This window comes from Zootoca vivipara, chromosome 10 (assembly GCF_963506605.1).
Source record: "Zootoca vivipara chromosome 10, rZooViv1.1, whole genome shotgun sequence".
NCBI classification, from domain to species: Eukaryota; Metazoa; Chordata; class Lepidosauria; order Squamata; family Lacertidae; genus Zootoca; species Zootoca vivipara.
The window spans coordinates 5,419,478-5,442,284 of NC_083285.1; the positions used below are offsets into that span (position 1 = coordinate 5,419,478).

The 22,807-nt window shown below is 42.8% G+C and overlaps 1 protein-coding gene across 17 annotated transcripts in view; it reads left to right on the plus strand.

The window, feature by feature from the left end:
* The window catches only part of MAGI2 (membrane associated guanylate kinase, WW and PDZ domain containing 2), a 587,732-nt gene that overhangs the window by 425,056 nt on the left and 139,869 nt on the right, over positions 1-22,807 (plus strand). For 11 of the 17 annotated variants that reach the window (XM_060279498.1, XM_060279503.1, XM_060279500.1 and 8 more), the window contains 3 exons: positions 2,587-2,708; positions 4,310-4,438; positions 5,160-5,342. In XM_060279498.1, the coding sequence (XP_060135481.1) occupies positions 2,587-2,708; positions 4,310-4,438; positions 5,160-5,342 (434 nt within the window). The remainder of the gene's footprint in view (positions 1-2,586; positions 2,709-4,309; positions 4,439-5,159; positions 5,343-22,807) is intronic. The other 6 variants (XM_060279504.1, XM_060279506.1, XM_060279507.1 and 3 more) reach the window with 2 other exon arrangements.

Sequence of the window (22,807 nt, forward strand, 5' to 3'; positions counted from 1 at the left end):
CTAGCAGCGGGTCAGGAGGAGGGAATGAGGATTGGAGCAGGGTGGAGAGGGGCATCTCAGATGTGTCAGAGCCTAGGCACCAACCCAGCTGGTCAGAGGAGGAAGTGCAGCGAGGTGCCGGAGCTTCGGCAAAGCTCCAGCCAAAGGGCGGGAGAAGGAATGCAGCCCCTTCCGGTGCTCGAACTGAGGCGCGCACACACACGCAGGGCTAGGGGAAGGCGCTTTGGGGTGCCCAGGCTTTTATGCTGGTCCAAGACGCGGAAGAAGCCATTGCCGTGTTCTGAATCGGACTAGGCAGTCATGTTTTCTGATATCTCTGCACTCTAAATAATATGCACAATAAAACTCTGAAAGACAGAGCGGACTGGAGTGTCTTTACTTGAGAGTAGCCACAACAATCCCCTGACAGTTATTAATTTCATTTATTAATCTTCTCATATAGTTGCAAGTGGCATAAACAAGGCATAATATATGCACAACTAAATTACTCCTCTCTGTTTGAATAGCTGTCAGAGGACAGGCCTCTCTTTGTAGATATGTTCTATTTAAATGACTGCCCTGTCCTTATAGAAAATGAATCCTTGGAAGGGAGAACAGGGCCTAACAGGAGACTGAGTGAGCACATAGGTCACCTGGTTGCAGTCTTCTCCGCTATGATGAGATGGATTGTATTTCTGTTTCTAAATTTGCATCTTTACATCTAGATATGCATATGAAAATTTGTGCAAATATTGTCTTCTTCCTTTTTTTGGTAGTGCATTTCCCCTGTTTTTGGTAATGCAGAAGAACTCTAACCTCCCCTCTGCATGCCCTTCTCATCAAGTTGGAATTTGTTAGTCCCATTTAGCTGAGAAACACTTTCAACGAAGTAAATATATGTGTTGTAAATCCCATTGATTTCTGTGGCACCTACCTACTTGCCCAGACTGCACTTTTAAAGCTTGAACTGACATGTTTGTTAGACTGCCTTCTAGCTTCCTCTTTGTATACACCTCAGACCATAATTCCTATCTCGTTGGAAAAAGAGTATTTACCGGTATTTAAAGATGTGATAAAAAAAGAACATTCATTATGTTCTGGGCAGTGGTGGGTCAGATACAAATCTGCTAGCAAATGTTTCAAAGTAGAAAACATTTCAAAGTATGACTTTTTCCTTTAAAAAGCGCATTTTCAACAATTTGTGGGGTTCTGCGTTAAAAGTTTCCATTCAAAGAAGCTGTTAATTATTCTATTTTTTCTTCTTCTGGTATTGGGATGTGATGAAATTCTCATTCACCTGTACTGATGAACACCTGTGGATTGGTTCATGTGAGGGAAAGACAGTCCTTGAGGTATTGGGGTCCTGAACCTTACAAGGCTTTATAGGTCAAAGCCAGCATTTTTAATTGAGCCTGGAAGCTTGCATTGGTGTTATATGTTCAGACTGCCCTATCCCAGTCAGCAACTGGGAGGCCAGATTCTGCACCAGCTGCATTTTCCAATCTGACTTCAGAGGCAGCCCAATGTACAGCACGTTGCAGTAGTACAACAACAAGGTTACCAGAGCACAGAAGACAGAAGTTAGACTGCCCCTGTCCAGATAGGATCACAGCTGGACCAAAAGCGGAAGCTGATGGAAGGCCCTCTGTGCCACCAAGACCACTTCAGCCTCAAGCGACCGATCTTAATGGTCTTGCATTGACACATATCATTAGACTGTGCATATTGAAACATTAGTAGCATTGACTTTGTATGGTTTGGTTATTTGTTTGTTTAGTGCCCTGCCCTTCCTCCAAGGAGTCCAGAGAGACATTCATGTCTCACAGTGGCATATGATAAGCTGGAAGGTCACCATGGTCATTCATATGAACCTGGATTTCCCACATCCAAGCTCAGCACTCTGCTACACCACCATAGCTGCCAAGTTATCCCTTTTTTTAAGGGATTTTCCCTTATGCTGAATAGGCTTCCTCGCGAGAAAAGGGAAAACTTGGCAGCTATGTACACCACATTCAGTTTCAATAATCACATTTCCGATAACAGTATGTATTCAAATGAATCCTCTCCAGAAATACTGCCCTTGAATTCTCCTTAGGCTCATAGGAAGCTGAGTTACACGACTTTATACCCAGCCAGTCCATTAGCATTTGTCTGCTCTGCCGACAAGGTTTCAGGCAGAGCCTTTCTTAGTTCTACCTGGAAGTGCCAGCCAGGAGCTGAACTTGGGATCTTCTGCATTCAAAGCATGTGCTCTATGGTCCATCTCAAAATTACATTTCTATGGTTGCCATACAGTAGGAAGCAGTATCTGGGTGGGAATCAGTAAAAATGTCTGAGTAAATCCGGACATATGGCTAATAAAAGCTCAAGAACTTTGGGCAAAAAAAGAAAAAAGAAAAGAAAAGCTCAGCCAACAACTTTGCCCCCACAAAAAAAGCAACCCTATCAGTTTCTTGCTAAAGGACCTAAATGTATCCTGACAAATTGTTCGCTATAGTGATGCCTCAGCTTTGCTTGCTTGAGAGAGTGCAGCCCAATGATCACTATTCAAAAACACAGATTTGGAAAAGGATTAACTGGGATTGACAGTCTTACCTTTTTCCCTAGCCACATAAATAGAAGAACACAATTTGAAAATCCTGTTTTGGAAGCAAAGAGGAAGCTACAGCAGCGTGCCATGACCAACGCAGAACTTGGAACCAAGCCTATGCCGGCCCAAGGTTTCCGAGGTACAGTATCATGTCAGTGCACCATATTTAAAGCTAAATTAATTCCATTAAATTTTCCATTTCTTATGCCAAAATGGTCAATATAGAAATATAGAAATGAAAGTAACCTCTATTTTTTCCACACTAGAGAAGAAAATATGAAAAGAAATGGTACCCTTGAGTTCAGCTCGTGTTCTTAAATTTTCTGTGATGACAAATCCAGCAAAAACATGTTGTAACTGAATCTTCTCCCACAGGGAGCCTTACATTTTGTCATAGTAAATTTTACCGGGGCGGGGGAGATGATCCTGTATGGGCCAGCCTATATAAGACAAAATAAAAGTTAAATTTCTTAGCTGGTGGGATTTGTTCTTGTGCATGGAAACAGAAAGATCAAATAAAAATAAGTGTATTGGGGTTGCACATTTGAGACCGTAGGAAGCTTTTATAGTCTCAGGGGAGGGACCATTCGAGTAGCAAGAACCCAAAGAAAAATATAAAGCCCTGAACAATGTAGGTCCAGAATGATCACCTGAGCCCTTATATTCCAGTGATCTCAATCACTGAGATCATCCAGGGCTGCTATTCGTTATCTCCCATGCTTCAGACACAGCTGGCTTCAACTAGAAGTCAGGCCTTTAGTGTTCCTGGTCTCATGCTATGAAGTACTCTTCTAGCAGAGATTCAGTGGCCATTCTCTTTTTTTTATGCCAATAGGCCTGTTAAGTTCTTCTTTTTTCAATACGAGTCAGTCATTTTATGATTATTTTCTATTGCTTTTATGTATCACACGTTTTATTGTATTTGTATATATTATTGTTCACTGCCTTGGTATTTTTTGTGAGTGGGTGATATATAAGATGGTTATAAATACGAATAAACTTTACATAGAAAGAAAGAGGTGGTTCATGGGTCCTCTGCCCTGTCACCTCAACAAGTAAGTATGCAGAGAGTGGGGCTCAGTGTGTAGAGGCTCATAGTGTCTCTCCTGGTCCAGCTGTAGGACCAAAATGGACAGGACATTAAATATGTGAATGCAGTGAACATACCTGTTTTTCCTCCTCTTCAACAAGTTTAGCTGCAGCGCCTGGGGAAGGTGCTGTACACTGTGACCCTGCTAATCGTCTTCCCCGCTAAAACAGCTTGATATTAACCCTGGGAAACTTTCCTTCTGGGGATAATAGCACAGGGAAGGAGACTTTTATCAGGATCGTGGAGTGGGTGGAAAGGGTGACCCACCCTCCATATGCCATGCTCCTCATCCTACTCATCGCTTTCTACTCCACAGCTACTATTGTTAAAGGGGGAAAACCAAACACATTAACTGCATTCAAGCATTTAATGTCATCTTTGTTTGGGCCCAGTGATATACGCTCAACCTGGGCAGTGTTCTGTTAGAGGAACTTTACCTCCCCTTGAAGCTGACGGCACCTTCTTAGGGAGCTGTTCCTCACATTTGGAGAACGATGGCTTTAGAGCCCTGCTTGTTGGGAAGTTATGAGATTAAATATCTTGGTGGTGCGGAAACATGCTGGTTAACAATCTATATATATGGGTATAGAGATTATTATTTTTACCTAAGCTTGTAGCCAAAGAATGAGGCTTCTTCTCCTTTATAACAGTAGAAAGCTCCTCATCAACATTACCTAGGCCCAAACTTGCTCACCCGTGCCCAGCGCCTCAGAGGTCTCGCAGTGTGAGTGACCTGTCTCTGTATCGGCGGGACATTGCTGGAGTGTACAGGCTTTATGGTATGTTCAAGGGCTGCTATTTACCCAGGCGGCACTTTTGTAAAGCAAGTAGCGAGCTGCATTTTTTTTAAGGAAAAAAAACCCACCCTTTTCACCTTTCCCCATACCTTTTCTTACACAATAAAGCACAGAACAGAGGCACTGGATGTCAGGTGAGGCCATTTATTTTGCCTGCTGGTCTTTGTCACACTTTACACAGCATCAAACTGAAAGTTGATGTCTAGGCCACAGAACCATCTCACAAGTAGTAACTGTTATCTGTCCAGTACTAAAACCCTGCTTGTTCACATAATGTGTATGCTTGTGTACACACCCACCCACACACACATGCTGTGTGTGCTTAGGCTGCTATTTTACAAAGCTACTTCAATAAAAAAAATTAAAATGACTAATTTTTTTTACAACCTTGTACTCACTCACTTGGGACTAAGTCTTATTGTATTGAATAGGACTTAATTCCAATTAGATGTGTGCGTAGGGTTGCACTCTAAGACACTTTAGATAAGGAAACCCTGCCTTTGCTGGTTTTTACCTTCAGTAGAAGATAACTCAGTAATGCTTTTGTTTCACTGGGAATGCTTGCACTTTTATTTTGCTTTTATTTTTCAAAATTGTCACCCTGTTGCCTGCTGTTGCTTCTGCTGCACTCTGGGGACCCAGTCATTTTGTCTACAGCACGGCCAAAACATTGTCTGTTCTCTCTTTATGTTGACTGATGTAGAAAAACCGCTCTTCACCCGTGATGCCTCACAACTGAAAGGGACTTTCCTCAGCACGACTCTTAAAAAAAGCAATATGGGCTTTGGATTTACCATCATTGGTGGGGATGAGCCCGATGAGTTTCTCCAGGTGAAGAGTGTCATTCCTGATGGGCCTGCAGCACAGGATGCCAAAATGGAAACAGGTAAGTCAGAGGCTTTCCTTAATTTAGAGGAGGGTGGCTTAAACTTAGCACCCATTGTTATTTCCCAATTGCTATCAGCCGCTTGTGTGTACATTAGACCTTTACACACACAGAGCAACCAGTCAGATTGTTCTTTCTCTGTTCAGACATTCCTACAGAGTGATTGGCCCACCTCTGTTTATTTGGTCTGTAGGGCTGGCTAACTTCAAATTCAGACAGGGGACCTAGCACTATGTTTTGATCAAGCAAGAGGTTGAAAATGAAATCAATTCATTCTTGCTTTCTTGGAGAATAAGCCTACCGTGTTTCTCCTAAAATAAGACGTGCCTCTAAAATAAGCCATGGCACGATCTTTTAAAGGCAAAAAAATATAAGACATCCCCCAAAAATAAGACATGTTGGGGGTACCGGTACCTACCCGACCCAGCGGGAGCCGGCAAACACAGCAGCGCGCGCCGCGCCGAGCCCCAGCCCAGCGGGAGCCCCAGCACAGCGACGCGCCGAGCTCCGACTGAATGGGCCCCAGGACCCGGCAGCGGGTGGTGCACGAAGCCGCAGGAGCCGGCAGGAGCCGGCAGCAGCCCCAGCCGCGCCGCGCCGCGTCAAGCCCCGGGACCCAGCAGTGGGCTCAGCGGGCAGCGCGCAAAGCCGCAGCCGCCGGCAGGAGCCGGCGGCAGCCCCAGCAACGCCGCGCCGCACCGCGTCAAGCCCAGGGACCCAGCAGTGGGCTCAGCGGGCGGCGCACGAAGCCACAGCAGCCGGCAGGAGCCGGCAGCAGCCCCAGCCGCACCGCGCCGCACCGCGTCAAGCCCAGGGACCCAGCAGTGGGCTCAGCGGGCGGCGCAAGAAAGCCCCGTACCATAGTTAAGGTAACAATGCTGTACCATGCTTAATTAAAAAATAAGACATCCCCCGAAAATAAGCCGCGATGTGGTTTTTTAATAGGAAAAATGAATATAAGACGTGTCTTATTTTAGGAGAAACACGGTATTTGGGAGGTGGCAACTTTATTTAACAGATGTGTGTTTATTTTACACTTTCAATAAGAATAATGTCTAGAGGTCGTAGTCCAGGAAGTCACAAGAGTGCCAGATTTCAAATGGCACTTGGACGTATTTCCACTTCTATATTCAGTCATGCGAAGAAAGTGGATTTATGCTTTGCTAGGGCACAGCTTATTGCTTTGTAGAGTTCCAAGTCTGTTCTTAGCCATCCTGTTTGATATGTGAAGAGGAGAGGCGTTTGAGATCCAAGGTACGACTGTACTTGAAACTGAGTCTTGAAGATAACACAGGAAGAGGTCACTATGCCTGTGGACCAATTGCATTTGTTCCACTTCCACTTCCTTCTGAGTTCACGATCACCAGATATCTTCCCTGAATCTAGTTTTCCATACCAGCTTGGCTGTTTCATTACAAAGAGTGCTCCAGATTGTTGGCTTTGCATATTCCCTAGCCTTTGTGATTTATGGGGAACTCCTATCTGATGGTGTCTCACAGATCTGCACCTTTGTTTGTGTTGTATACTGGATATTGTTATCTTGTTTCGGTACTTTGAATTCTGAACATGGAATAGAAGTAAACTGGATATAAAAGCAGACACGTTTCAAACTGCTCAGCAGGGATGATATCATAAGGCTTGTATCTACAAGCAGAGGTTTATGTTATACAGTGGTGCCTCGCTTAACAAATGCCCTGCTTAACGAAATTTCCGCTTAATGAAAGGTTTTTTTTTCTAGCGGAGGTTGCCTCGCCAGACGAATTCGTTTTATGAAAAATTCATCTAGCAAATTGCGGTTTCCCATAGAAATGCATTGAAAATCAATTAATGCGTTCCTATGGGCAAAAAAAAATTTCAAAAAAATTTCAATGCATTCCTATGGGATTCGCTAGACGAATTTTTTGTTATAAGAAAAGACCCGTGGAACGAATTAAATTCGTCTAGCGAGGCACCACTGTACATGGACTTTTCACTCACATAAGCAAACTGTTACAGCAGGATTGGGCAAGATTTGAAAAAGAGGGTGCTGCTTGAAAGTGAGAAAAAATATGAGCATATATAGGCACTGTGTTGTAATGGAATTAATGCAAAATGGCTCTGTGTCCTTTCCTAGAGCAAATAGTGACATGCAGTTGTTTGTTGCCTAAAATATATTTGGACATGTTTAAGACTCTACCAAGCACACTCATAACTTCAGAAACATTTGATATTATGAGACTAACATAACAGAGTCTTGTTGTTTCTGATTTTTCATGACACCCTTTGTCATATCTATTGCACATGAGTATGCTGTGTAAAAGTAGCTCTTGTGTAAACTTTCTTATGCCCTTCCTTTCTTTTTTTTATTTTTGTATTCGTAGAGAGCTTCCTAGGACAACCATTACAATGGACAATCGTAACATCATATTTTCGGAGAAATTCAGATTCTTACATTCCTCAAATGAAGTTACTCACTAAACCCTGGCCTTAGTTCATATTAAGATGACCTTGCAGGAACAGAGGGACTTCATAGCCCTGGTGTTCATCTTTTTAAAAATTAATATTTCTGTTTTACTTCACAGTAATTCTATCACTTTCATTCAATCTGAGCTTTCTCCAGTGCCAAGATAATACCTGTATATTCCCATTTATGTTAAACAAAATCTCTGGATAAGGTATTGTCTTGTATTTCAGAGTTATTGAATTCAAATCCTCTTGAGGCTTCAGTTTTATTGCATTTTCTTCTGAGCTTCCCTCCTCCCCCCGCCTTCCTTTCTGAGCTAGGCAGATCTCTATATTTTCTGCATGCTGTTCAAAACCTTAGATAAGCCACAGTTTCAAATAAGATTTCAAATATTGCGGAGCTCAGGACTTTCTTGGTTTGTGATGAAAAATAATGGGATATGAATAAAGAGCAAAATATTAAAAAATGAGCATTGGTTTGGGGCCTATCTAGAAGAGTTTAAATTTGCAGGAAAAAAGCAAACCTTCAAATAAAAGCTTCAGTGTTCCATCAATATGTGTGCTTCTGGAGGCAAGTATTACTTGCAGCCACTAAAATAACATTGCCTGTTTATTTCCTTATCATTTCCCCTTATCTTCACCTTTTCTCCATGAAAAGTTAACCTTCATTTGTCCCGATCTCTACATTATTCCATTGCTATGCTATTCAGTTGTTCTTGGGTATAGACTTCTATTTTCTATCTTTCTGTCTGATAAACTTTGCTTCCATTCTTATTCTAATTGCTGCTTTCACCCCGGTTGTTTATTGAGCCTGTGGGCACTCTGGTGATTTTTATTACAACTCAATTCTAGAACAGTTCTGTGCACACATCAGATTCTGGGACCAGGCTCAAAGGCCTTGAGCAGATGCAAGGAGACAAGTGGAAGTCTTGGGAACTAGCAATAGCTACTGCATAGTCAAGGCCGGAGTGGCGCATAAACATTTCCCTAGTGGACCAGTTAAGGTGGCACAAGGACTAGCAGATTTGACTTGCCAACAAAGGCAGGCTGCATTTCTATTTATTTTATATATATATATAAATACACCAGCCAGAACATAACTCACTTTTGTCTATCTCTGTGTGTTAGACTCTCTTTTCTGCCCCACTAGCCCCAGCACCAAACATAGATCAGGCAAGTATCACAAAATGTCTTTGGCTTTCCCTGTGATCAGTCTGCTGTGCTACTGTATCAGCTACCTTTGGCATGCTCTCCTCTGTGGCCAGGACTGCCTTTTCCTAGCTTTACCTGGTTTGCCAGCTACAGCTGTTCCTACAAGAGTAGCCTGGCCACTGTAGCCAATGCATTGGTAGCCTTGAGGCTGGATTATTGCAGTGCATTCTATGTTGCCGCTCTTGGAGCTCCAGCTGGTGCAGAATGCAGAGGCTAACCTGCTAATGAGGGAACATGGCCACCCACCAGCATCCGTTCTGTCCGCCCATTTGCTACCAAGCCAGGTTTGAAATTCTTGTATTAATTGAGAAAGCTCCAGACAACATAGATCCATTGTACCTTAGATACTTACATGAAACCTTATATCTTGATCAGATAATCAAGAGGCAGGGAAAACCAAAACGTTTTCAGAATAAGTTCAAAGCCTACCACAGTGGCTGTCTCCCTAATTACATGAGGAAGAGTGTTCCAGAGGTTCCGTACTGAGAAGGCCCACTTTCAGGATATAATAAGATAACAAGGGGCAGCTGAGCCTCCTCTGAAGTTAGTAGGGATCTTCTGGGTCTCTGCAGGAAAATGTGACTGGTCAGATATCCTGGTCCCAAGTTGTTTAAGGCTGTATTAGTCAGTAACAAGATCTTGTTAGTCAATAACAACATCCTGCTAGGTAGCTAACAGGCAGCTAGTGTAGTTATTTTAAGACATGTAAAATATATCTGTAACTAGGTGCTTAACTCAGCATACTACTTGCTGAATTCTGCACTAGCTGAAGCTTCCCGACCAACTGCATTGGGGAAGAAATTAATTGCACTTTGCATTTAGAGGTGAATTTGCTTAATTTGCACTTTCCAAAATCATATGAAAACTGGAACCCAGCCAGCCTTGGAATTTGCACTTTTCAAAATTTTGTAATGTAGCAGAGTAATAGGCACATAAATGCATGTGTTAGGGTAATGTCCGGATGACAGGCACATACTAGTAATACTAACATAAATGCCTTTTATTAGGGGAATTTGGCTTGTAAAAATATATACATTAAACAAAATTACATGCACATGCAAATATGTATATACTAGGACAAACTTGCACTAAAGTGCTGGTGAATTTTCACGAGAACTTAAAATAAAATAATCCACAAACTGTTGTGGAAATGTGGAAAACCGAAGTCAAGATTGGAAAAATGAGAAACTGAAATTGAATTATTTGTCTGTCCCTAATCAGAAATCCTTCCAACCAGAAATTCAGGTTGTTTTCACAGTTTCTGAAGTGATGGCAAAGAATGTGATTTCATCTTCATTTTTTAAATACAGTCATACCTCGTGTTGTGTTAGGTTCATGTTGTGTCTTTTCAGCTTGCGAATGCGGCAACCCTGGAAGTGTATACTTCCGGGTTTCACCGCACGTGCAGAAGCGCTTTATCATGCTCCATGCTTGCACAGAAGTGCTGCTCTAGTTGTGGACTTTTCAGGGTGTGAACGGCACTACGGAACGGATCATGTCTGCAACTAGAGGTGCCACTGTAAAATGGCATTATAGTGGTGTCATCTACATGGGAGGGGTCCACCTGTGCCATCTTTCATGTGATAGGCCATTTTAGACCCCTTCTGTGAGACCCTACAAAATGTAACATGATATGGAGCTTGTTCATTTGTTTCTTATCTTCCTCATAGCACCAACCATGCAGCTGTCTATCTCTAACTGGGCCTGGCATGCTGCAGACAGGACGTTTTATAGCCCTTCCAACCTGTCATGATTTCAGCTCCCACTGCAAGAAAGCCTGGAAGACCCTAGCCCTGTGAGCTCTTAGGAAGCAATTCGGGGGGGGGGTTGGACTCTAATGAAAAGCATAGCTGACATCTCTTTGGTTTCTGTTTCACAGGATGACAAAAATCTTCAAATTGGAAATGGTAGTTGTCACAATTTAATTTCCCAGTTCATTCACTAATGGCAAATTAGGTGTATTGTTTCACTACCTGAGGTATCAGGAGGGCGAAAGGATCTGGTGGTCTTGGATAAAGAAATGACAAGCAAATGAGTCTTCGTAATGATGTATAAAGATTAATAACCGAAGAACTGTCTTTTGAAAATATCATTTCAGCATTCCATCTTTGGTTTCAACTTAATGGTACTGCATTTATACATGTTGTTATTTTATGATATACAGTGGTACCTCGGTTTGTGAACGCAATCCGTTCCGCAGAGGCGTTCGCTCGCTGGGGCATTCGCTCGCTGAAGGCACGCTTCCACGCGTGCGTGCGTGAGCCGCCGATAGAGTGCTTCTGCGCACGCGTGTCCTGCGCAGATCACGTTTACGCATCCGACGCCGCGGAACCCAGATGTAAACACTTTTAGGTCCACGGCGTTCGTAAATAGAGGTTTTCGTAAACGAAGGCAGGCGTAAACAGAGGTTCCACTGTACCATATTTTTCGCTCCATAAGACACACTTTTTTCCTCCTAAAAAGTAAGGGGAAATGTCTCTGTGTCTTATGAAGTGAATGCTGCGCAGAGGAGGGACGGATGGGAGCCATGGCTTCCGTCCTTCCCTGCTCCACGGCTTTAAAGCAGCAAAGCTGGGCAGGAGCCGCTTACACAGGTGTAAAGCAAGCACAGCGGGAGCCGTGTAATCCCTCCGCCCCTGCACTCGGCTGCCCCATTGGGATGGGCGCGTGCCACACCCCCTTGGGACGACGCTCGTGTGGGTGATGTCCCATGTCTCCACAGGCGGCATGCCGCCACGCAAGACCCTCCCTCTGCCACTGGTCTTGCCGGGACAGTAGTGCCTTCCTTTGCAGAAGTGTTAAATTTGAAGGGCGGCTGTGGTTTGGTCCTTGTATTGTGTACGAAGGTGTGAATTAGGTAGGTTTGACTTTAAATGGGAATTGAATCAGATTTCTCCCTCATTCCTCCCTAATATGAAAGCCCCCAGAGCTTCTCTTGGCTTTATTAAAATAATTGTGTAGGGCCGAACAATACAGCCCTTAGATCTAAGGGACTCAATGTGGGAAGCGCATATATTTCCATTGCCTGCCCCCCTTACTAGAGGATAAAGTCTCTCTTCAAGCCAAGTCATGGTTTGGTGCCACAGAAACGAGCCCTGGGCAAAGTTTAGTGGTTTGTGTGGCCAGCAATGTTAATTTGTACTACCAAACACATTTCCTGTGTTAGTAGCATGGAAATTTCATGACTGCCTCAAATTGTGAGGTTATAGATCTTAGTTTTTGTTGGTATGAACTGTAACATGGGCATGTCATATGTCACTTTAAGATCACCCAGTCTCTTCCATCCTCCATCACATATGAGTGGAGGAATTGCGTTAGGACCACCAAGTTCCCAATGCATGTGCTGAGGAAAGGCTGCTCTCCTTCTTACACCTTGGCAACCCTGCCGCACTGTCCTGTCCTAGTCTAGATTCTGGGCCACATGGCACTCATTCTATTGCCACATTTCGGTCAAGGCCCACTTGGGTCAAGCCCTTAAAGTTGGACAGTTGCTCCGAGTCTGTTCTTCTCCTTTCCTTTGATCATTAACACTGCTACGTTACACTTGGGGTGACCAGAAGCCTGTTTGTAAGTAGCTGCAAAAGGATAGGTAGACTTGAAGTAAAATGTTCTCTTCATTATTTTCTAGAAGCTACATTCTTCCTCTTCTGTCCCACCCACCCTTTTTCGTTCATGTAACACATGATGTTAAGTGGGCTTTGGCTGAGAAAAGCAAGCTGGGAGCTCTTTCTAGTTCCTCTCATATTGACCCTCAGGATTCACTTCCACTTGGGATTAAAAGGCTCATAAGGGAAGTTTGACATCAGTCTACCTGACAGTCTCTTGCATGGCTGGACTGCCCAGGCTGGCAGTTGTGGAAGAATGGGAGTAAAAGACCCTCTTCCATTACATGAACAGTTGACCCATCTATCACGTAGGTTCTCCCTAAGAGTTTTGGGAAATTTCAGAGTGCTCTAATCTTTGAGATAACTTATATGCCCTGCAGACCTATATAGATATTTGAGGTCATTGGTACAGAATGCTATAAATACGGTAAGCTAAACCTACTCAAATGTTAATATTCTTTGCATATGTGATATATTATACTGCCATGATGTATTATACTGCCATATAAATAGCCCCTGAAATAATCATTATGAGCAGTTTAATAATTTATTTTGCTCTTGATTTCTCAGTAGATACGGAAACAATTTGTGGAGTAAATTAAATGGCAAGTGTGAATATCAGCATATTAGATTACACGTCTTTTCCAATTTATCAAGATAGCCAGATTCACATGGTAGAAAGGAATTTCTCCCATCAGAATTTTCATCCTTAACTTTATTCTGCTCGTGGTTTTATTAAGAAGAACTTCTCTTATAATGCAGCTCTCAATGTGTGTGTGTAGTGTTGCTTGGATCCGCAGACATATGACGTACCGGTATTTACTTGTGATAGCATATACGTACGTCTATGTCTCCATTAGCACTCTTTTAGTTTTATATCAGTTTTGTACCTTTTTTTGTTCCAGTACAAAGCTTATGGGTTCCTGTGGATGACCTGTTTATTGAGCTTTTATCCAGTTTTTCTTGCAGAAAGCTTACACGGAGGTTAAATTATATCCAGCCCATATTGAGCGTTTGTTCTTAACGGTTTGCAATATGACAGTGAGCATCCAACCTGATTTGCTATGTATTCCCATTAATCACCCATTCACTCCACACTTTTCATTTCCACATCACTTTCCTAAACGGAAAAAAAATCTGTTTGTTTTTAAATGTGGATTTGTTTTGCTAGGGCAACAAAACACTTTAATTCACTCCAGTTGAGCAAACCTAAATTTACTGGTATGCACTTGAAACCATCTTACAAAATACTGACAGTATGAAGACGACCTACATTTCCAATACAATGCATCCTTCACCTCCTGAAACGATGAACCTGGACTGTTAATTTTTGTAAACTTTCCCAGTTATACCCATGCTGTCAGTCATATGCTACTGTTAAAGGTAATGTGTCAGGAAATGCGGGAGGGTGACAGATTTGTGTCTACTCTGAAGTAAGTTTCATTTAGTTTAGTAGTGGGACTTCTTCCTAGGTAAAAGGCCACAGGATTGCAGCCTAAGTATTTTTTTAAAATATTCAGTGCTCCGAGAATGGAAGGATACTCCTATGGCTGGGAAGAGGGACAGTGCGCTGCTTTGTCATGACCAATTGCATGAAGGTTTATTCTCCTTTAATGTATGAGCTACAAGATTTCTCATGAAACCCCTCACAAGTGGAATGCTAAACAGGAAGCATGTCTCTATGAATAGCCCTGTTCAGCGTAGTTCCCCGGCACAACTGAGAATCCCTTTTTGTCAGGAAGAGGGTGAAGAGAGTTGGAAGTTGTTAAGAAAAAGAAATCAGAGTTCTGGTCTGCAGATAAAAAGAAGCTTGGGCTGTATATTATATAGATATCGATGTATTTAGGGAGAAAGAGAAAGAGCTCAGAGACTAGCTCAACACATTTACACCCATCTTGCAGCATGTGGGATCTAGCTTAAGAACTTGCACTGATGTTCTATATTAAAAGATCTGCTGATGGTTTTTCTATGTATAGACTAACATGTGAAGTGGTGGCCCATGGACGTTCACAGCAGATAACTGCCACGGCAAGCACAATCTTGCAGTTTTACTTGTGTTGTGGTGAGAGGCATTTGCTGCAGTCTTCTGTATGTCTGCATTCCCGGCATCATGCTATTTAATGGGGCTGGCCAGCTACAGCAACACCTGCACTGCCTTCAAAGCTCAGAGTTTCAACATCAAGACAAATCTATTGCCTATTCCAAAGCCCTACCATAGTTTTATCACCCCCCTGGGCTATAAAACTCTGAGACTTGAGAGCAAGCCTGCATCTAACCCAGGGGTCCTCAAACTAAGGCCCGGGGGCCGGATGCGGCCCATTCGCCTTCTAAATCCGGCCCGCGGACGGTCTGGGAATCAGCATGTTTTTACATGAGTAGAACGTTCCTTTTATTTAAAATGCATCTCTGGATTATTTGTGGGGCCTGCCTGGTGTTTTTACATGAGTAGAATGTGTCATTTTATTTAAAATGCATCTCTGGGTTATTTGTGGGGCATAGAATTTCGTTCATATTTTTTAAAAAAATATAGTCCGGCCCCCCATAAGGTCTGAGGGATAGTGGACCGGCCCCCTGCTGAAAAAGTTCGCTGACCCCTGATCTAACCCATAGAAAGAGAGGCTGGTGTTGGAACCAGGCTGCTGCTACTTATTTGTTTCATACAAGGGATAAATAGGACCCAGGTGGCACTGTGGGTTAAACCACAGAGTCTAGGGCTTGCTGATCAGAAGGTCGGCGGTTCGAATTCCTGCAATGGGGTGAGCTCCCGTTGCTCGGTCCCAGCTCCTGCCCACCTAGCAGTTCGAAAGCACATCAAAGTGCAGGTAGATAAATAGGGACCGCTCCGGCGGGAAGGTAAACGGCGTTTCCGTGCGCTGCTCTGGTTCGCCAGAAGCAGCTTTGTCATGCTGGCCACATGACCCGGAAGCTGTCTGCGGACAAACGCCGGCTCCCTCGGCCTATAGAGCGAGATGAGCGCCGCAACCCCAGAGTCGGACACAACTGGACCTGATGGTCAGGGGGCCCTTTACGCTTTACCTTACGAGGGATAAAACTGTGAAACTCCAGATTTGGAATCTAGAATAATTTCTTCATATTATTTCTATCCTGGTATGCTCATACCTGGCTTGAGGGACCATTACCAGTGTTGAAGAGAATTCAGTTTCTGAATATGGAAATGGGTGGCATCTTAAATTTTGGGAGGCATCTTCTCTTTTGCCTCAGGCAACAAAACGTCTTGAAATGGCCCTGGGGAATCTTGTTCTACAGAAATATTACTGCGGCATATCTGCTCTCTGACTATTGTGTGGTTTTGATTCTGTAGGTTTATCTATGGCAGGCATCCCCAAACTTCGGCCCTCCAGATGTTTTGGACTACAATTCCCATCTACCCTGACCACTGGTCCTGTTAGCTAGGGTTCATGGGAGTTGTAGGCCAAAACATCTGGAGGGCCGCAGTTTGGGGATGCCTAATCTATGGGATCATAGAATTGCAGAGTTGGAAGGGACCCTATGGATCATCTAATCCAACCCCCTGAAATGCAGAAATATGCAGCTGCCCCATATGGGGATTGAACCTGCAAGCTTGGTGTTGTCAGCACCATGCTCTAACCAACTGGGCTATCCCGGCTGTTATGTGGAGACTTTTGGCAGGGGTTTCTTTTTATCTCCTCCTGGCGTATGGCTCACTTGTTTAAGAAGAAACATGTATATGATTTTGTGCTCAAGCCTGATGTTTAGATGTCCAAAGGCTTGAGCAGTTCCTTCTTAAGTAGTGCTACATATTTGTCAATGACAGACATGATGACTTGGGTGTACCTTGTGAGCACAGAATCTATTTACCAAGCTCGTGCATGTGCATATCAAATATGTCATTCTTGCAGCTAGCTTAATATTAACCAAATGCTACGTTTATCTGTGAGTTCATCATGTTTGTCTTCTGCTTTCTTATGGCAGCATTTCATAGGCACCATTTCAAACTTCTGCACAACTCCTCTCACTGAAGACCTGAGCTCTTGTATTGCTCTTGTCCTAAGAAGGAAACTGCCTGCCTTCTAATTAAATATAGGCACTTCTGTTTGCTCTCATCTGATACAAACTTATAGGCATTTGCTGTGGCCATTGAAATAACTGCTGCTGTTAGCATTAAACAAAGAATGCTACATATCAGTTAATAAATCACCCTAAAGGTATAGGAAAGTGTTTAGGATTTAAGAATTCCTCCCATGATGGGGTCTGCAAAAAGGAAACAACACATGATACAAATAAATAATTTAAGTTAAGAGATAAAAGGGTTGAAAGCAAATAACAGAAAACATATAATCCATTATATGTTCGTGGAGCATTCTAAAATCACAGATTTAATAAGCAATATCTAGTTATATAGTTAGGACTCAAAAAGACAATAGCAACACGCCTGTGACAATTGTAATGGAGCTCTGGGTCCTTTTTCCTTCTGAGGAAAGTGCAGCGAAGAGCCTGATGGTGTTAGAAAAGTTTGAAAGTTGTTAACCGGTGCATCAAATGGTGTGGATGAAGGTGCTTGATCCTAATGCTGGTCAGATCACTACAGAAAGATGTGATTAGTAAACTTGGGCTAAAACAACAAAGGGAGTTGGGGGTGGGGAGAGAACTTTTGATAAAGGACTATGAAGACTCTTCAGAGAGCCTGGGTGGAAAGAACAGCTCTTGCTAAGTGGTTGTCATTGCACACAGGTGAATCTCAGGAATCCTCTCGGGAACGAGGAAGTATTGATGTGAGAGCCTGTCAGATTGTAGTCTCCATGGGGATGTTCTTCAGGAGAGAGTGAGCCCGAGACACTTTAGCAGCTAAACTTCAGCTGCATCTTTTGGCTTCATGGAGAGCAAATAGTTCCACTTCTGACCGTTTGCAAGGGCACACGTAGTCTAAAGAGTGAGGAAACTGCATGTAGCCATGGACCTTTATGCCTTAATCATTAGAGCTTAGTCAGCTCTATTACTGTGACAATATAACTATTGTTATATATTACTGTTTTAGCTCTACATTTGTATCTTGTCCTTCCATCAAAGAGCTCACAGAGTTTTCCCTGCTCACAAGCCTGTGGTTGGGTGATTGGCCAAAGTCCACCCAAAGGTCTTCATGGCCTCACAGGAAGTTGAAACCCAATTCTTGTTCCAATTCCACCCCTCCATTACATTGCCATAGTGTTGGGAGCTCCCCCCTTGCGATCCAGGACATTTCAAGTATTGGGCCAGTGTAGAAGATGCTGTTCTACTGAAGTGCAAAAACTGTTTTCATGTTCAGTCATGCTTCTGAGAGGTTAGGATAAAGAAAAACCAAATAAACAGAAATGTTGGATCAACATTACATTCAGAATTGCAGAAGCGTCATTCAGATGGAAAATCAGTACCGCCAGATAAGTGTATTTCAGATTTCAGTGTCATGCTATTTCTTGGAACATTAAATAAAGCAGTGCAGTGCAGTCCTAAATCCTGAACATTTCCCCATGTGCGTACATGCACTTCAGTCAGATATAATGCAGTTTTATTCACATGCCATTAGACAAATGAACACCTCGTATATTTTTGTGTTTGAATTAGGCAGCCCTTCTGTTCCTTAATTTAGGAGATGGGATATCAAAAGAAATTGTCTAATGTTAACATAGGCAATTTCTTTTTTAATAGAGATAGCTTTTAATCTTTTACATATTTTTGGTGTATGAGACCATGTGCGCCTGACTTCGCTGTTCCTCACATTCTCTAAACTCTCCCTCATTTTTTCAGCCAGGTAGCGATCAATTCTGAAACTTGTTTATCATGTTACAGATAAATAAGCTGTATTGGAAGTGACCAAGGAACATACACCCCGTGACTCTCTTTATTTTAATAGAAGAATTTAAATAAATCTGTGCCTTGAAATTCTAAAAGGCTTAACGTAATACGAAAGCATATCACTGTATGTTTTGCCTAGGGATGTTTCCTGCTCTTTGACATGTTTTGCTATAGCTTAACAAGCTGGAATTGTTTTTAAGAACATAGGGTGGTATGCAACTAAGTCTGTGTAAAAAAGTAAAGGACGCCATGACAGTTAAGTCCAGTCAAAGGTGACTATGGGGTTGCAGCGCTCATCTTGCTTTCAGGCCGAGGGAGCTGGCATTTGTCCACAAACAGCTTTTCTAGGTCATGTGGCCAGCATGACTAAACCGCTTCTGGTGCAATGGAACACCGTGATGGAAGTCAGAGCACACAGAAACGCCATTTACCTTCCCACCACAGCAGTACCTATGTATCTACTTGCACTGCTGTGCTTTTGAACTGCTAGGTTGGCAGAGCAACGGGAGCTCACTCCGTCGCGGAGATTCGAACTGCCCACCTTCCGATCGGCAAGCCCAAGAGACTCAGTGGTATAGACCACAGTGCCACCCGCATCCTAAGTCTGTGTAGGCCCACTGAATTAAATGGAATTAGTTGTGGTTAATCTATATTGATTTCAGTGGATGTGACTCTCTTGTTGGATCAAACCAAGATCCAGCTAGTCAGATATCCCTGTTTTAACTGTCTCTTCCAGGTTCCTAATCAACATTCTCTTTCCAATAGAGGACAGCCCACTAGCAAGGCAGCACCTTTGTCTGTTTTTCTGTGGCATCTGATATTCAGCAGTTGGCTACCTCTTCACATTGAGGTTCCATTTAGCTATAGCAGATGGGGCTGCCCTGCTCACCTGACCTCCATCTGGCTAAGTCGCTGCTGCATATCAGGCTGAAGAGGAGGGATTGAGGCAGTGGCAAGGTCAGCTCACTGCAGAAGCACTGACAGGACACTGGAGCTGCTCTGCTGGCGCATTTGCACCATGCAACCTCTCCGTCCTGGCATGCAGCAGTGAATCAGCCAGAGGGAGGTCAGAACAGGAGTGTACCACCGTGCCATATGCTACTGCCCTTTAGCTATCATGACTGATGTCCACTGATAATTCCATGCTCCCCGAGTTCGTCTCACCCTTCTCTAATTTCGCACAAAACAGTCACCTCTCTAGGGGCTCCTGCAAATTCTGGATGTGACTTTTGATGCCTTAATCCCACATAAATATAAATAGCAGCGTGTACATGGGATTAATGCACATTTAAAATCATACCCAGAATCATTCCTGTAATTTCCTTCATGGAAATGACTTTGCTATTTAAAAACAAAAATCTGTAGCATGCATGAAGCAGCCCCAGTTTTCCAGAGCCCACTATTTTTATTGGGTAGCTGTAGTTGCAATGACTGTAAGACACAATATCAATACTGTAAAGAAATAGCTAAAGTCACAGAACTGAATTACTAAGGAAAAAGTGAATGTATGCCTTTTGGTTAGGCATCTCATTCTGGCAGATTTGCTTTAGCTGATGTGCCACACTGCTGTGACTGGCTTCATCCGCAACTGCACCCAGGGCTTGGCAGGGTCTGGCTGCCAGACAAACAGGAACGTCTCAGAGGCATAGACTTCATTCAGAGTATTAACCACTGACAAATTGCTCATTTAAGGCCATATATTTTAAGCTTCATGGCCTTTACAATAATGGATCTGTTTCATAACCACTGAAAGACAATTGGCTTTGTATTCAACCGGATAAGAATTTAAATCTTCCTCATAAATATGGTCAAAAATTTCAGGTAAAGGTAGATGTGTTTTGAAGTGGTGGGATTAGTACCTCTTCCTGTCTCTCTTTATAAAAACAGTTCACTTATCCCCCACTTCTTGTTTTCCCTTCCTATGGAGCCATTTTTTAGGGGAGTTCGGAATTGTGGGGCAGCACAGTTTAAGAAGGCGGTCAAAGATATTCATCGGCTGATGACACATGGCGCCCTGCCAGTCTTCCTGGGCAGCAACAGTGGCTGCTTTGTAGTTACCTCATGCTTTGTCATATAGCTAAGCTTTTAGGCTGCTGAGAAGCTTGTAGAGCTACTTCCCCGCTTCTGGGAGCCATTACCTAGATAAATGTGAAGCTTCGTGTGGGGAAATACAGTACAGCATCCTCAGAAGCACAAATGTATTATAAATTTTGACCTCTTTACATTTAAAAACCCAATTTTGTGTGTGTGCCAGGGTTTCTCCACATGCAGTAATATATCTCGCTGCTCCCAAATAGCAGAGTAAGTGTGGGAGACAATTTTCACTATGCTCTTCAATATCCACTGATGCCCTGTCATGCAGTTCACTGGCTCCAGGTTTTTTATTAAAGGGCTTCCATACGCAAAGCCAAGAACAGAGGGGCTTATTTGACTTACTGAGAGAGAAACCTTCTGCAGTGAGTAGAGCTGTTCTTATTTCATGTGGTCTTGATGAGAAAGGATTCATTATTTTTGTTTATTATACGTTTTGCTTTGGCACAGCGCAAGCTCCTAAGACCAGTTCTCCACACAGCATCTGGTACCGAAAGGAAAACCTGCCCACTTTTTGTACTTGGTATTCATTTTATGGATTCCCTTCTTAGTGCTGTCCTTGCAGTTTTAAGCTCCACTGTTTCATGTTTACCACATCAGCAAATAATCAAAGCCTTTACATTCTCATAATTTATTTTATGCTTCCTTTCCTGAAGAAGGAGAAAAAGTTAAATAGATCATGCCGCTGTATGTAGAATACAATGGAAATGTAAATAGCCTCGCCGGCTAATCCACATCTGCCTGTGTGTAATTACCGGATGCATGCTGGTTAAGCACTTTTTCTTTTTCTGAAAAGCCAGCTTTTTAATTAAAACATGTGCAGGGTAAAAGTAGAATTATACTAGCGCTCTCTCTCTCTCTCTCTCTCTCTCTCAAAAAAAAAAAAAAAAAAAGCCTATATAAAATGACAGATCCTTATCAAAAATCTCCACTTCCTCTCATGCTCACCAGCTATGTTTATTTTATTTTATTTAACCAAATATACTTTTACATTTCTAATAAGCCTGCTACAATCTCTCTGCGCTTGTATCTTGCTCCAGGCTACATTTCTGAAGGCTTTTCGGGAAGGCAGAAGGACATGCACTGTATTACAGAGAAGTGAGGGTAGGGTAAGACAGTCCCACCAGCAAACACACACACACACACACACACACACACACAAACAGTTGGGCTGCTTAACTGCTTAAAGTTAACTGAGCCTCCTTCTAAGATCACAGAGGCATTGAAGGGTCAGCAAGACCCTTTCAACTTTATAATAAGAACAAGAGGGAACTAACCAAAGGCATTGTAGATCAACAACTCTGACGTGGTAGATCAACCACTCTCAAGCTATCTGATGTGGTGGGTCAGCATTTTGTTCCCTTCAATGTGCCAGGTACCAGGTTGTGGACTGACACTGGTCCAAAGAGCCCCACTTAGTATAGCACTGTTGTGGATAACTAGTTTTATTATCAGAAATGCCCTGATTTGTTTTATGTATTTACATAGAGGCATTTATAGCTCACCTTTCACTCTGCGTTTGGGTTACGCATCTCTCAGTGCAATTACATGACATACCATCCTCCACCTCCACCCCTCAAAGCCCTGTGAAAAAATCTGCGTCTTGATCTGACACCAAAATGTATACCGTGATGGGACCAGACACATCTTGGAGGGAAGGGCATTCCACTGTCTGGGGCACTGCAGAAAATGCACACTCAAGCCCCACTGTCCCAAAACTGCCGCAGCATTTTGGGTTCTACAGTCCCTTAACAAAAGGAATCTAAAATTCAAATATAAATAAATAAACATTGCAATGGAGTACATCATTCCCCTGCTATTTTGCTATTATACCGTGTTTCTCATATTATAAGACATGTCTTATATTTATTTTTTCCTCAAAAAAACACACTATGGCTTATTTTCAAGGGATGTCTTATTTTTTTCCTCCTCCTCTTGCTGCTTCCGGCATTGCTGCTGCGCCTATCACTATGTCTTATTTTCGGGGTATGGCTTATATTCCTTGAATGCTTAAAAATCCTGCTATGGCTTATTTTATGGGTATGTCTTAAAATATGAGAAACAGGGTACACACACACTTAAAAAAAAATACAACCTGAGTGCAGTTATCACATGTGGATAGCTTCCTCCAGTTTCTGTTGTGTTTCTAGAGGAATTCCATCTGGATAAATCCCCCCCTGTGAGTACCGCTCAATTCTCCATCACCATATATGTTGAGTTGTCACATATCTCTGCCTTATGTTGATATGCCCATATCAGGCAGTCATTTTCGGTTACCATAAGATTATGCCATGATGTACTTTG